This window comes from Theobroma cacao, chromosome 9 (genome assembly GCF_053813885.1).
Source record: "Theobroma cacao isolate CCN51 chromosome 9, ASM5381388v1, whole genome shotgun sequence".
In the NCBI taxonomy this organism is placed as follows: Eukaryota; Viridiplantae; Streptophyta; class Magnoliopsida; order Malvales; family Malvaceae; genus Theobroma; species Theobroma cacao.
Genome location: NC_142647.1, coordinates 37,461,037 through 37,474,613, shown reverse-complemented (window position 1 = coordinate 37,474,613; position 13,577 = coordinate 37,461,037). Strand labels below are relative to the sequence as shown.

Genomic DNA, 13,577 nt, shown 5'->3' with positions numbered 1-13,577 from the left:
GATGACATAATCATATGTTATTTTTCATCATTCATATTAGTATCATATTGATATAAAATGATAAATAATATTTTGACTGATAAAAATTAATTCATCATTAGTTCTAAGGAAACAACCACCACCTTGCTCCTCTCTCTTGTACCAAAACTCACTAATAGCATATTCATAACCGTTCTTGATAACATTCTTTTCTTTTTCTTCGTCTGCAATCAATTCCTTTCTCTCTCTGCAATTTCATTTGAGTATTTGGTCCATAATCCTTTATTTAAAAAATAAAATTAAAATCCCTTTCCCTCAATTTAAAGAAAAGGAAAAAAAAAACAACCCCTTTCTCTTACTTGTCCATCCCCGAGCAAACATGAATTGACATGACAGCTACGCAATCCGATCAGAGGGGTACGATTATAAATTACCACAATTTAAGGGCCACATCTCCAAACTTTCAGAAAATCCAATCCCGTGAAACAAACCTACTCCATCTATATCTCGTCATGGACACGTGCATCCCATCTTGGCCGTTAATATTAAATCCGTAATATCTAGCTGTCCAGACACCCTGCTTCTCGCCATATAAAAGCAGCCCTTGCCCTCCCTGTTGGGTCAGAAAATCTCCAGATCTTGGAAATACGAAGCGAAAAATAGGAAGAAGAATTGATTTCGAAGCAAATTTAATCTAATTTTTCGGTTTTAGATTGAGAACAAAAGGAAGCAAAAGAAATTAACGGATCAATAATTCTTTTGAATCTGACGACAAATTTCCAATTCTAAAACTGAAAAATTAGGGTTTGTTTTTTCTTTTTAGAGTTCCTGGATTCTTTTCTTGGGTGAAAGAAAAGAAACAAAAAACGATGAATGATCAGTCTCAGATGATGAATCAGCCACCTCAAATGATGATGAATTCCGTCCAGGTACAAGTTCCGGTTCAGCCGCAGATGATGAACCAGTCTCATCAGTTGATGGCGGCAGCGGCGGCGGCTCATTCTCAGGCGATGAACCAGTTGGCTGCGGCTCAGGCTCAGTCGCAGCCGATGAGCTCCGGTCCGCAGATGATGAATCAGCCACCTCGTCCGATGATGTTGAATCGAAGCTACAAGCCTTGGCAATCTCAGGACCCAAACCCTAACCCTAACCTTAGCAAGAAATTCCCTTCTTTCAATCGTAATAACAATTGGAAGGGCAAGAAAGTCACCGCCGGTAAAGATTCTAGAAAGTTCGATAATAAGCCTTTGCCCATGGCCTCTGTTTCTGCAATTTCCTCTGTTTCCGCTGCTTCCGGTAGTAGTACTCAAGGGTACAAACCTCCAACTCTTAATGAGCTCCAATCACAGAATCGGTTAAAAGCCAGGAAATTCTACGGCAACAAGAAGAAATTCAATAACAACAACAATCGGTTTGCCCCCTACGCGCCGAGGAACACGACCTCGTTTATAATCCGAGCGAAAAAATCAGGTGGGATAGCGTCCTTGGTGTCTCCGTGTCCGGTGACGCCTGCGGTGCTTCCAACGCCGATATTTTCACCGTCGCGGGAGGTTTTGGGTGATATGGCCAAGGAAGAATGGGGTGTGGATGGTTATGGGTCGATGAAAGGGTTGATTCGGCTTCGATCACCGGAAGTTGGTCATGATTATGAGGAAGATGAGGATGGGGGAAATGGTGGGGGATCGAGTGAGAGCGATGTGGAAGAGCACGTGGAGGTGGAGAGGAGATTGGACCATGATTTGAGTAGGTTTGAGATGATATATCCAAGTTATGGAGGTGATTATAACAATGTTTTGGAGAATAGAGTTGATGATCAAGATACCCATATAGCTCAACTGGAAGAAGAGAATTTGACATTGAAGGAAAGGTTGTTTTTGATGGAGAGGGAATTGGCAGATTTGAGGAGGAGGTTACAGTTTTTGGAGAGGCAGAGTCAGGTAGTGGAAGATGTTAATGAGGAGGTTGTGGAGAATGGGTCTGATAATGAGAGTGAGGGCGGTGGTTCTGATGTTAGGTTGGTTACTGGTGCTGCTGATCATAATAATGCGCACATGGTTGAGTTGACGGCTGGAAAAAGTAGAAATGTTGATGTTATGGAGGAGGATAATAGTAGTGAAATGCCTCAGAATGAAGGTCTAAGGGATGCTAGTACGGATGAGATTGGAGCGGAAGATGATGTTGCAAGAGAAGGTGAGCTGAAAAAGGAAGGAAGAAGGGATGATGAATTGAAGGGTCAAGCTCTGAGGGAGGAAATATTTCGAGACAAGGAAAACGAGGTCAAAGGTGATGAACCAGGAGGCAGTGAGTTTGTAGGGGAGAAGATTGTTGAAGAAGAGAAAAATGAGTCCAGGTGTGAAGAAGCAAGGAATGAGTCTGCTGACAACAATGAAACAAGGAACGAGGAAGTGCACTCATGAAGAGCATTGGCGACGGTGACTAGTTAAACTGTCCCTCGTTAATGTAAGTCTTTTCTCTAAACGTTGGTGCTTGGGACTGTTTTGATTATGGTTATTGAAACATGCAACTTCTGGATATATGCGGTCTAAGTAGATTTGTAGTTTAGTTCTTAATGTTCTTTTGCATTTTGTTAGTTTGGCAGGGAAAAGAGAGGATGAATTGGTTTTGTTCTCCTTTCCTTTCTCTGCCCTAAATATGATTTAGAAAGTAGGCATCCTTTCCAGCCTTCTTTTTCTTTTTGTCCTTTCTTTTTTGTTCGGAAAGGGGGTAGTGGGTGTATTTTGTTTAGCTGGTAGAGGTTTATCCATGAAGGTTCTTTCCATTACAGGCATATATCTGTATCAATTTCACCTTCCTTAAGTTTGAAAAAGAACCTTCTAGTATGTAAGGTAAATTTGTGACTGATGTACTTGCATTTCTTTTGCTTAATGTCATAAAACCTCTTTAACTTATTTATCTATCATTCTACTCATTTTAATTTTAATTTGAGGAATTTCTTTTACACTGTGTATAAGCCTATTTAGTAACACAAGTAGTTTCTTTTCCTATGTCTAAATTACAAACTTATTTTTAAATTAATTTGCCTTCTTATGGGATTCATATGTGGTATTCTGGTTATGTTTTTGAATTAACAAAGTTGACATCTGATTAACTTGTCTTCTGTTATCTATTATGAGAATGTCTTTTTTTTTTTTTTACTATATTATAATGATCTTTCCCCTTGTTAGCATGCAGAACTTCTCTCTTCACCATATGGGTAAGAACATTTAAACTTGTTATTTCTGCTTGATTCTGAATTGTTACTGCAGAAATTAGGTAATCAGATTTATGATTGTGAGTCTGTCCACTACTCTGTTAATTGATTAATTTATTTTACCGTAGAGATAACTATCGTACAACTCTTTTTTTGATTATCTTTGCACACATCATCTCATAGATAGTTGATAGTGTAGCAGTGAAATTGTTGTAATCCAGTCTGCCAGCCAAGAATTGCTCAATGGAAGACAGTCTTTTCTGTCTAATTTTCCATCTAAAGTTAGTGCTAAGTGTTAGAGACTTGAAAGGATGCTTTGTATTATTGGTGCCTTTAATTGGGTTTTGGGAATGGATGAAGAAGCTTGTGCAGATTGCGGGTGTAAGTATTCAAATGGTAAGACCTGAATCTTGGTCTTTGTAGTGGCTTCATCTATTTCATCAGCCACAAATCCTCTTACTGTTCAGTTGCAGACTTTGGAGGTTTAGTAGTTTCTTTTGTTATTACATATTATTGAAGTTGTACCCAGTTATAAAACCGACAGAGCCTCCTTGTAATAGTATTCTTGTTTGGACATGGAGAATTCTTTTTTTTTTTTTTTTTTGGTAAAAAAATAATGAATTTCTAGGAGACCCTGAGGTAAAATCCCAGCATTGTGGATGGGGGTGTCAATGTTTTGAGGAAGGAGAGTGTTTACGTCGTCTTATAGAGGTATATCTTTGTGCAAATGAGTAAAGGGATTGTCAGTATGTATTCATAGGTTTGAGCATGGGAGAAATGTATATCAAGTAAGGGTTAGGGTTAAATGAAAGTGATTAAGTTGAAGACACATTGTGGAAGAATACATACTCCTTTGTGTTTTACATCTGAAGGGTAAATTACAAAAATTCACCCTGAGCTTTAAAGAGTGGCAGTTAGCTGGCTCTCTTGATAAGTTTCTCCATTAAATTGGAAGCCAACACAGTTCATCTTCTTCCTCGAGTTTTTTCGCGTTATTTTGTGCAAAAATGAAGAAAGGGACGTGCAAATGTTATTTTCAGTGTCAAGATTAAAGAAAATTTGCCTGACATGTAATCAACAAGAGTGAGTGTTGTAAATTTTACTTGTGTTCTTTTTGAAAGGGAACAGGGATGTCATGATTAAAGAAAATGTAAGATGTTCAATTAGCTGTTGAGCTGGTTTAGGCAAGCAGTTTAATTCGACTTCACAAGCTTGTGTTCAGCTTCGGTTTATTGACCTTTTAATTGATTGAAGAGCCAATTTGATTGAAAAACGATCCGCACAACATGTCATATATTTAATAAATCATAATAATATAATATTCTCAAGTTGAATCAGGTTGGGCTGGTGCTTAAAATATGTGCCTAAGCTCCCATCTAGGTCCCCATGCACCATGGTCAACATCCTTTGGCCGAGGCTCCAACTCGCACTTCATTTTATTAATTTTTTTTATTTTTCATAATAAATTCCCCATACAATGTTATCGGTAAATTAATGCTTTCATTTTTCACGAGAAATTTGGATGCACTGTTATTCTTCTAATAGATAATGCCTAATACCAAGTCATCAAGCTTAAGAGAAAAACTTGCAATCCGCTTTGAAAGGAAGAATCTTGGAGAGCTCAAGCACTTCCTTGGACTTGAGGTTTCCGAAATCAAGGAAGGCTTATTTCTTTCTCAAAGTTACATCAAGAAACTTGTTGAGAAGTTCGATATGGCAGATTGCAAAGCAATGGAGCAAAATCTCAACTTGAGATCAAATGAAGGATGCTTCTTTGTTATATTTGACCATTTCTAGGCCTGACATTTCTTTCTCAGTTGGGAGTGGCTAGTCAATTTATGGAAACGCCTAGAAAACCTCATCCTGAGTCAGGGAGATCCTTCTTCTAGGCGATTCACTTCTGGGTTGGCGGCTATATCATGGTGCAGCACAGTTGCACCATCAAGCAAGCAAAGAAGCTGAATATAATGCTGACTCCCTAGCAGCATACGACTGCACTTGGCTTAAGAGGTTGGTTGCAGAGATTTTTCACTCATATTCCACAAATCAGTCCAGATTTGTTGTGACAATTTAAGCACTTTTAAGTTTGGCCTCTAATCCTGTGTTTCATGCTGGAACAAAGCATGTAGAGGTCCATGATCACTTAATCAGAGAAAAAAAAAGGTGCTGATGTTGATTAAGTGCATACCCTGCACTTTTGGCGGTCTGCCAAAGATCATGAGTGATTCTACTGAATTCAAATTGCATCTCCCCTGTATCCAACCAACGAGGACAAAAGTCTGCTAACACATTCCCAGGGATTAGGTGGTTTTAATGATGTTAATGGATTCTGGAAATATGGCCAATGTGATCAGCTCTCCTACTCACTAGCATTGACATTTTAAGCCCAGTGATGGATCGGGAGGGAGCCTTCCACCATACAGTTTCAATCAGATACTGCCGTTGTTGCTGCTGTGGTGCAATTCTGCACTTACGGTGCTGGAGAAGAAGTAAACTGCTTTCTTATCCTCGTTCAGTCTTGACTCTTGAATATCTTACTAATTTTACAGGGTTGCTTCTAATTTTTTTTAATAAAAGGCAAGTTACAGCTAATTTTCAATCGTATAATCCTAGGATTAATTTCAAAGCTATATATCATGTCTATGATCACCACGTCCAAAGAATGGTAAAACAGAATTACTAGCCGATTTTCAGATATATAAATTGCTCCTTCAGATTTTCTCAAATAATATGCTTATGTGGCCTACATATTTCCCTGAAATAGGGTGTGGTCACCTTAACATTATATGCTCAATAACTTTAAAAAGAAAAACAAAATTGAAATGAAACACTCCATTATATACATTGTTGTATAAAGTATTCAAGTTAAATCTCCTCATCCTGTGGTTTTCATCTATTTTGACCCATCTTTTCGTAGGTGAACAAATAAAATATTATTGTAGCCCCTGGAAATCCTGATCTTGTCATCACTGTATCTGCAAATGCATATTTAGTAAATGTAAGCTCGAAACTAGACTTTGAACCAATCAGCATCCTATAAATTATAGTAGTAGATGTTCATTGACACATCTTACAGGAGCTCCAGATTGATCTTGGTTTCCATTTCTAAAGGGTATCCAAATGGACCACCAATAAGGGCTGCGTCATCCATGGTAACATTGTAAGTCTTTGTGCCAGATTTGCTGCACAAGCAATGTGAGATCAAGTTTCAGGCTAATTAATGAAAAAATAGTTCATCCAATGAAGGGGGAAAATTGTAAACTAAAAACTTCCCCCTGCAGAAACAAAACACTGATAACACATTTTGCATCTTTCTGAATCTGCAGAAGCTTTGCATTGTTGTTATCTTTTGTTTCTTTGGTTTTTTTTTTTGTTTTTTTGAGTGAGATAGGGTTGAATAAGTACCGTTTTGGCATGTGTGGATGCTAAAATATGGTTAACATTGATAACGCTTACCATCCTCTTCAAACAGACCTGATGTCTGTATATGTATGGATTCCCAAACTCTTTTGTAAAATTTTGGAAATGTTGCTCCAGAGTCCAGACAGGTTACAGTCACAAGCTCATGGCTGCACTTTTTCTTAACTTAATTATTTCTGCATTTGGGTTTACAGAGCTTCTGAAGCTGGTTCTTGTATTAAATTAATAGGCTTAATAAGCTAAAATGACTTTTGCGTGTAGCATAACAAGTTGTAAGCATTGTCAGATCCATATCATATCAGAAGTTCATATTCATGAACTTTACCAGGCAGCTTTCACTAGTATCATGCTATAAAGTTTTAATTAGACCCTATGAACATTGCTATTTCAACACCAAAGCATTTTTTATTGTTTATAACTGGCTAATCTAGTGATGTTGAATAAACTAAAACTAACATGAAATTTTGCATTGAAGTTTAGCTTTTAGCCATTCAACATCAACGCAAAGTGATAGACTTACACAAACTTGCCAATCATGGAGAACCTGACCCCAGGTAAGATGTTCACTAAAAACTTCATCTGTCCATTCTTGACAATCTAAAGCAGTTGCAATAAAAGAATGAGGAACTGAATTAGACTAATGAGATAATTCTAAGGACGAGAGAACTACCAGCAATCAAGGCATTATTGCAAAGCCAAAGTTATTGACAACATTTAGCTGTCACTTACCTGACTGCCCATAAGACCATTGCCAGCATTTTCTAGCCAACTGTCTGTCTCCAACTGCAACAAGATAGTAGGGAATGAAGTGACCTAAGTAAGAACTGAGAAGCAATGATCTAAAGAAAGAACATGACTATTTAGTTCAAGTTTAGATGAAGCAGGTGTGCTATGCTAGGACTGAACATATGGAGGCAAGGCTCCATGATGTCTAGCTGGTCATCCTCGGTTTATCCTTAACTGGTGCCACCTCTATTTTTCCTTTTCAAGAAGGATATTGTATTCTAGCTTTGATTCAGTTAATGCTCCAAAAGGAAAAGAAAGAAAAAGAAAAGGACTATTTATTTTAGTCTCTTCTAAGAATATATGAACTTAGATGCCACTAGCATTTTAAATGCACCTGTGAGCTCCATATCATCTGCCATTCTCCTTCTAAGAGTACTGGTTCATCTTTAGATACACTCTTGCTTAAGGAGATAAACTCATCAATAGCCTGCAAAGGTTTGGAATGCAACAATTAGTGGAGGGAGGCTACACCAGCTACGCAATAACACATGCTCTGTCCAACATAATGTGCAAATTTTTAAGTTTGTTAATTTTACCTCTCTAACTTCCGTTCCTGTGGAAATGGCTGCTAGCAACTTTTGCCTAGGATCAGTCTTCTTTTGAAGCACAAATGTAGTGCCCTGTACTACAGAGACATTGCTGGACTTCCTTAGCAAGAAATTTATTTATAACATACTCACTTAAATAGAATAAATGAAGGCAATAAATGTCTTCACCTTATTTCCTCTTGAGATGCGTAGATTTCCAGAACGAGACAGATATGTAGTGTCTAACCAGCCCTTTGCTTCATCTCCAAGAAGTCTAAATGGGACTGGATATGGTACCTTAAATGGTAAAAATTTAAATGAAAAGGCTGCTCTGTCAAACTGGAAGATGATTCGTTTTCCATCTTTGATTGATGCTGCTGCCTGTGAAAGGAACAAAAAAAAAAAAAAAAGAAGGAAAGATAGATATCTATGGAGAAACTGACTTACACAGAATGAACTAACTTAACATCTGCAATATGGCAGACAAGAACACAAGAAATATAGATGGTAAGTTATGGCCTCTTTCAATTAGAAATTACCCTCAAAAAGTTTAAAAGGAGAAGTAATTAAAATTGTTTTTCTTTTGACAAATAATGATTCAGAATCCATAATCTCCTTGAAGAGGCATGTAGTTACCATTAGATGATTCCTGTATATGTTATATTATACATTTTTTGAACCAGTTTGATTTATTTCATTATCATTTTACCTGTTTTGAAGTATGCAGGATTTCTTTAGAAGAGTCACGGAAACAAAAAAGGAGTCTCATTCACATTACAGTATAACAAATTTGACTTAGAGTAGCACATGGCTGTAGTTATAAGCATTTAAGTTTGTATGCACTGAGCCCTATTTAATTGTCCGCATTACACACCTAATCTAAGCATGACAATTCTAATAGCATATTCCCGGTTGTTTAAGGATGCTATCCCAGAAGGAATACGCGAATTACTAGTATTCAACTGATAACTCAAAAACTACATCTAAATTATCTGCCCTTTGTCAGGCCAAAAGTTGGTTTCATGAGAAAAATCTCACTCAGCAGGAAATAAATAAACACAAACAGATAGCAATATGTGCAATATCACAACTTGAACAAGCCAGGGTACTAACAGCTACGTTCACTCATGGGAACATGTTTCCGACACATAAATAATTCATCAAAAAGAGTTATTGTGATCATTAGAGATAATGAAGTCATACCTCTACTTTTAGCTCACCTATTGAGTCAGAAAATTTTACGATATTGGAAACACGTGGATCATTTGTCCGAAGATAGACCTCTTGAAATACGCTAAAAAATTCGACCCCGACAAATGTTCTCTACAACCATATTAAAAGCACAAAGCAAAATGTCATTGTAAAGCAAAGATGAAAAATTAATGGAAGACAGACTCACCTAAATTTCCTTATATCATCCTCACTTACAGAATATCGATTACCTTGCAGTCATTGTTCAAAAATTCTTCATTCTTCAAATTGTCATCGCATTTCAGATCAATACTGATTTCAAGACAATGTGTTCTTATGTGATTACCTTCTTCAAATTAAGGACAAAGTAACATGGCCATGTCTACAATTCTGGGCAGCATAACGAGATTAATGTTTAATGGCCATTTGTGACATTTGGAAGAAGAAAAGAATGCTATTTAAAGAGGGTAAAAATGCTCTATTCAAGCATTTTCCCACTAAAGATGTTGTAATTTCATAAGAATCTATGGTTACAGTAATCTCACACAGAAACAACTTATTCCATATGCAGAAGGGCAGACAAGACTAGTAAAAGCCAAAACAGAGAGGTGAATCGTAACCTGAATTGGAGATGCTGTGCCAGGTCTAGTCGTAAACATCAATTGCCACCGACCTTCAATTAGATCAGAGCTTGTCTACAGGTATATTCACAAGATAATGTTACCATTTTTGAGTAATAACCTATGATATGGGAGAAGTGCAAAAATAGAAAGAATTCCCACTTTTCTTTATTTCTTTTGACCCTGCACAAATGAGTAACAAAGCCAAATCTAAAACATTGTGTCAGCAAATCCTACATTGACAGGCGTCCATTTCAATTCCCACTTAAAACCCAGAAACCTAAATCCTAAGGGGGTTTGATGAATATTCAGAAGAAGAAGTTAGAGAAAAACTAACGGGGTCTGGCATGCCTTCTTGGCCTTCTAGAACTTGAACTGCACGCTCCACATCCTTTGAAGAATCAAAACCAAAGTCAAATATTGCTACTCTTGAAATTCAAACTAACACAGAAACGAGCTCAAAAGTGTTGGATATAGTTTGTCGTCGTACATTGAGCTGGTTAGAAGAAGCCGATCGTCCTCGGCCTTGGATTCCAATGAGGGCGTCGATGAGCCGCTTTTCTTGCTTTGTGAAGGAAGCTTGTTGCTCATTCACCAGAGAACACCGACAAATGTGGAGGGTTAAGCGGTTGGGATTGGGATTTGCGGAGGGTTTGAAAAGGCTCGGAGGAGGGTTCAAAGCCAGGTTTCGCCATACGTTCAGATATGTTGCCGCTCCCACTTGCGCAGCCACAGCCATAACAAATGTTTCAAGTGACTGAGTGAGAGCAGTGAGTTCGTCTTCCTAGAGGTTGAGGTTTACTTGTGTAGACCGGCTTGGAAGATGCTGTTTACACGTGGCTTGCCATGCGTCTGCCACGTGGAAGTAAGCTATCTGTTACCGTTGCTTTTATTGGCGCCAGCTTCTTTCTGAGGTCGGAATTGGGTAACCGAATCCCGAGTGCTAAAAAAATCTCCAAAATGAATATATAATCATATACATGAAAAATAAAAAATTAAATATTTAATATTTTAATGAAAATTTTCCACTATATTTTATTTGATTTCACTTGAATTGTCGAATAATGTTTAAGACCCTGTTTTATTGATTATTTAATTTTTACTCTTTGTTTATTCCTTTTTTCTCTTACAAAAAGTTAATAAAAAATAAAAAGTGAAGAATTAAAAAGAAATAAATAATTTAAAATAAAAAGTATCGACAAAGAAAAACCTAAGTTATTAATCTATTAGGCCTATAATAAATATTAAATAGGCCTTAAAGACTCAACCGCTAATATGTTATTTACTGATGATCTTTTCTTTTTGGTTTTCATTCAATTAATTCCATGCGCATACCATGTTGTTTACTGTTGGTCAAACCAACTTAATCTTTGGCATATTATAAGAAAATGTTGAATTTAATCCTTATACTATTATTTATACAAATAGAGATTTTGTATTTTTTAAAATTATTAAAATTATTAGTCGTTAAATATATTGATGCGGTATTAATCATGTCGACTAATGCTCATATGGTGTTGATCTTGTTGATGAGTGCTAATATTGCATTGACTAGAAAATTTTTAAATTAAGAAATTGAAAAATTATAAAAAAAAAGTTAAAAAAATATTTTTTAATTTTTATAATTTCTAAAAAGTTAAAAAAATATTTTTTAATTTTTAAAATTTCTAAAAATTTAAAAAAACCAAAAGGTTTTTATTTTTGAAAAAACTCTATAAAATAAAAAGAATATAGAAAATCTTAAAATCTAAAACACCAAAATATATATATATTTTTTAAAATCTGAAAGTTTAGAAATAGAAATAATTTTTATTTTATATAAAATTCTAAGAAATAAAAAAAATAAAAATAATATTTATTTCATTAAAACTTCAAACAATTAGAAATAATTTCTAGATTTTAAAAAATTCAAAAATTATTAATAGAATTAGAAATACTTTTTATTTTTTTAAAGAAATTCTATAAAATTTAAAAAAACTAAAAATGCTTTTTTTATAATTAATTACATTAAACAGTTCATATATATATTTGATGAAAATTTTACTTAATTGTGGATATATAAACAAGAGTAATAGTGAGGGCAACAAAATATATAACAAGAGAATAGCCACTACAACAAAATTGAGTTTTAATTACATTTCTTTAAATGATATATTTTTTTGTGCAGTAAAATCTTAAAAAGTGCAGCTATTTTAGTTTCACTTTTTTCGCATTTAGTAGCAATGTAAAAAAGTACAATTTTTACTAGTGTATATAATTTATATGGTTACATTTTATTTATAATCCATTTAAAAATTTATGTAGTGAAGTCAGATTTATAAAAATGTTCTAAAAAGCATAAAAAAGTGTTATTAAAAGTATTTTTAGTAGCACATTTAAAAATGTGCCGTCTTCAGTCACATTTTTTGTAGTGAGTGATGTTAATGGTTAAGGTGTCTTTTATTTTTTATTTACCTTATCATGAACCTTATTATTTAATAAGGCATTCAAATCTTATAAGTACCCCATTAAATTTTGAAATTTTTATCCGTATTCAAATATTCTAGATACTACTTTAAATATCTAATTAAAGTAAATTTAAAATAAATTTTTATGTATATTATTAATGAAAATTAAATTAAAAAAATTAAAGTCAGTTCATAACAAATAAATGAAAGTTTAAAATTATATTTAAAATAATTAATGAATTTTGATAAGTATGAACATTAGTTATAAATGTTAGTGTACAAGTCTCAAAAAGTAATATACCAAGAGCGGATGAATTGGTATTTTAAAATTCTTTTAAAAGCTAAGTATAAAAATCAAGACTTTTCGTAACTAAAAACTTCTACTTGTGTCAAAAATAAAATATGTGATTTTGCTAAGCAGTTTTTAATAAAGAATAAATCAAGGCAAAATATTTTCTTAAGTCAAATGCAAGCAAAGCATAAATAATAAATCAAGGTAAAATATTTTTTTAAACTAAATGCAAGCAAAGCATAAACAACAAATTAAAGTAAAATATTTTGAAAGTCAAAGGCAGGTAATAAAACACAATGCAGAAAAATTAGAAGTAAGACATAAGATTTTTATAGTGGTTCAGCTTTTTCTAATGCCTATATCTATTCTCTTGGAATACTAATGAATTTCAAATCCACTAATAGCAAGTTTAATTGGCGGAATAGATAAGAATGGAATAAAATAGCTATGTTGTGAAAATATAATACAGTAATAATAAAATATAATAGTTATTATGTAGTTTTGTACAACGAATGAAATAAGACAGAAATAATTATGATGATTTATTGCTGTATTTTGTTGGTAAAAATAATTTTAGAATAAGAAAGAAATAGAGGATAAAAAGACAAAAATATCCTTTAATACAGTATATGATTATTTATTTTTATTTTATTCTTTACATATTAATAATTAATAATTTATTTAAAATATTAATAATTGATAATTTAAATATTAATATTTTATGTATAATTTAATCATTAATATTTTAAAATATTAATATTTTTTTTTAATTTAAAATATTATTATAATTAATTATTTTATTTTATTTTATTTTTTAAAAATTAATTGATACTTTATTTAAAATATTAATAATCTATAATTTAATTATTTTTTAAAAAAGTACGTAATTTCATTGCAATGCGCTAAAGTTAAAATAAACTCTGGACTTAAAGATACAAGGAAGTGAAAAAAATATAATTAACCCTATAAAGATAGGCCTAAAATTGGGGATTTCCAAGCCTAAAATAAGGCCTTTAAATGAAATAGACTTCATTAAAATCCCTTATCTTTTATCAAAGTCTCAAAACCACCCACCACAAAATATTTTATTTATAATTTAAATAT

At 33.8% G+C, this 13,577-nt stretch overlaps 2 protein-coding genes across 2 annotated transcripts; one reads left to right on the top strand and one right to left on the bottom strand.

Moving 5' to 3' along the window:
• The first annotated feature begins 593 nt into the window (after positions 1-593).
• Positions 594-2,894, top strand: LOC18589671 (PRLI-interacting factor). The gene has a single exon (XM_018128249.2). It carries the CDS (start codon positions 849-851, stop codon positions 2,394-2,396), a length of 1,548 nt encoding a protein of 515 aa, XP_017983738.2. The 5' UTR covers positions 594-848; the 3' UTR covers positions 2,397-2,894.
• A 2,972-nt stretch (positions 2,895-5,866) lies between these two features.
• On the bottom strand, positions 5,867-10,519 carry LOC18589669 (Plastid-lipid associated protein PAP / fibrillin family protein). The gene is made up of 11 exons (XM_007014735.3): positions 10,225-10,519; positions 10,072-10,125; positions 9,735-9,809; positions 9,127-9,246; positions 8,113-8,304; positions 7,933-8,016; positions 7,731-7,823; positions 7,340-7,393; positions 7,131-7,207; positions 6,265-6,372; positions 5,867-6,165 (listed from the first exon to the last, which is right to left on the bottom strand). The coding sequence occupies exons 1-11, from the start codon at positions 10,471-10,473 to the stop codon at positions 6,084-6,086; spliced, it is 1,188 nt and encodes a 395-aa protein (XP_007014797.3). The 5' UTR covers positions 10,474-10,519; the 3' UTR covers positions 5,867-6,083.
• Between the last annotated feature and the right edge of the window lie 3,058 nt (positions 10,520-13,577).

Coding starts and splice junctions, on each gene's coding strand:
- LOC18589669 (XM_007014735.3), bottom strand. CDS start 10,473: ATGGCTGTGGCTGCGCAAGTGGGAGCGGCAACATATCTGAACGTATGG. Junction 9,810..10,071: donor AAGAAGGCATGCCAGACCCC/GTTAGTTTTTCT, acceptor ATATACCTGTAG/ACAAGCTCTGATCTAATTGA. Junction 6,166..6,264: donor AAGATCAATCTGGAGCTCCT/GTAAGATGTGTC, acceptor ATGCATTTGCAG/ATACAGTGATGACAAGATCA.
- LOC18589671 (XM_018128249.2), top strand. CDS start 849: ATGAATGATCAGTCTCAGATGATGAATCAGCCACCTCAAATGATGATG.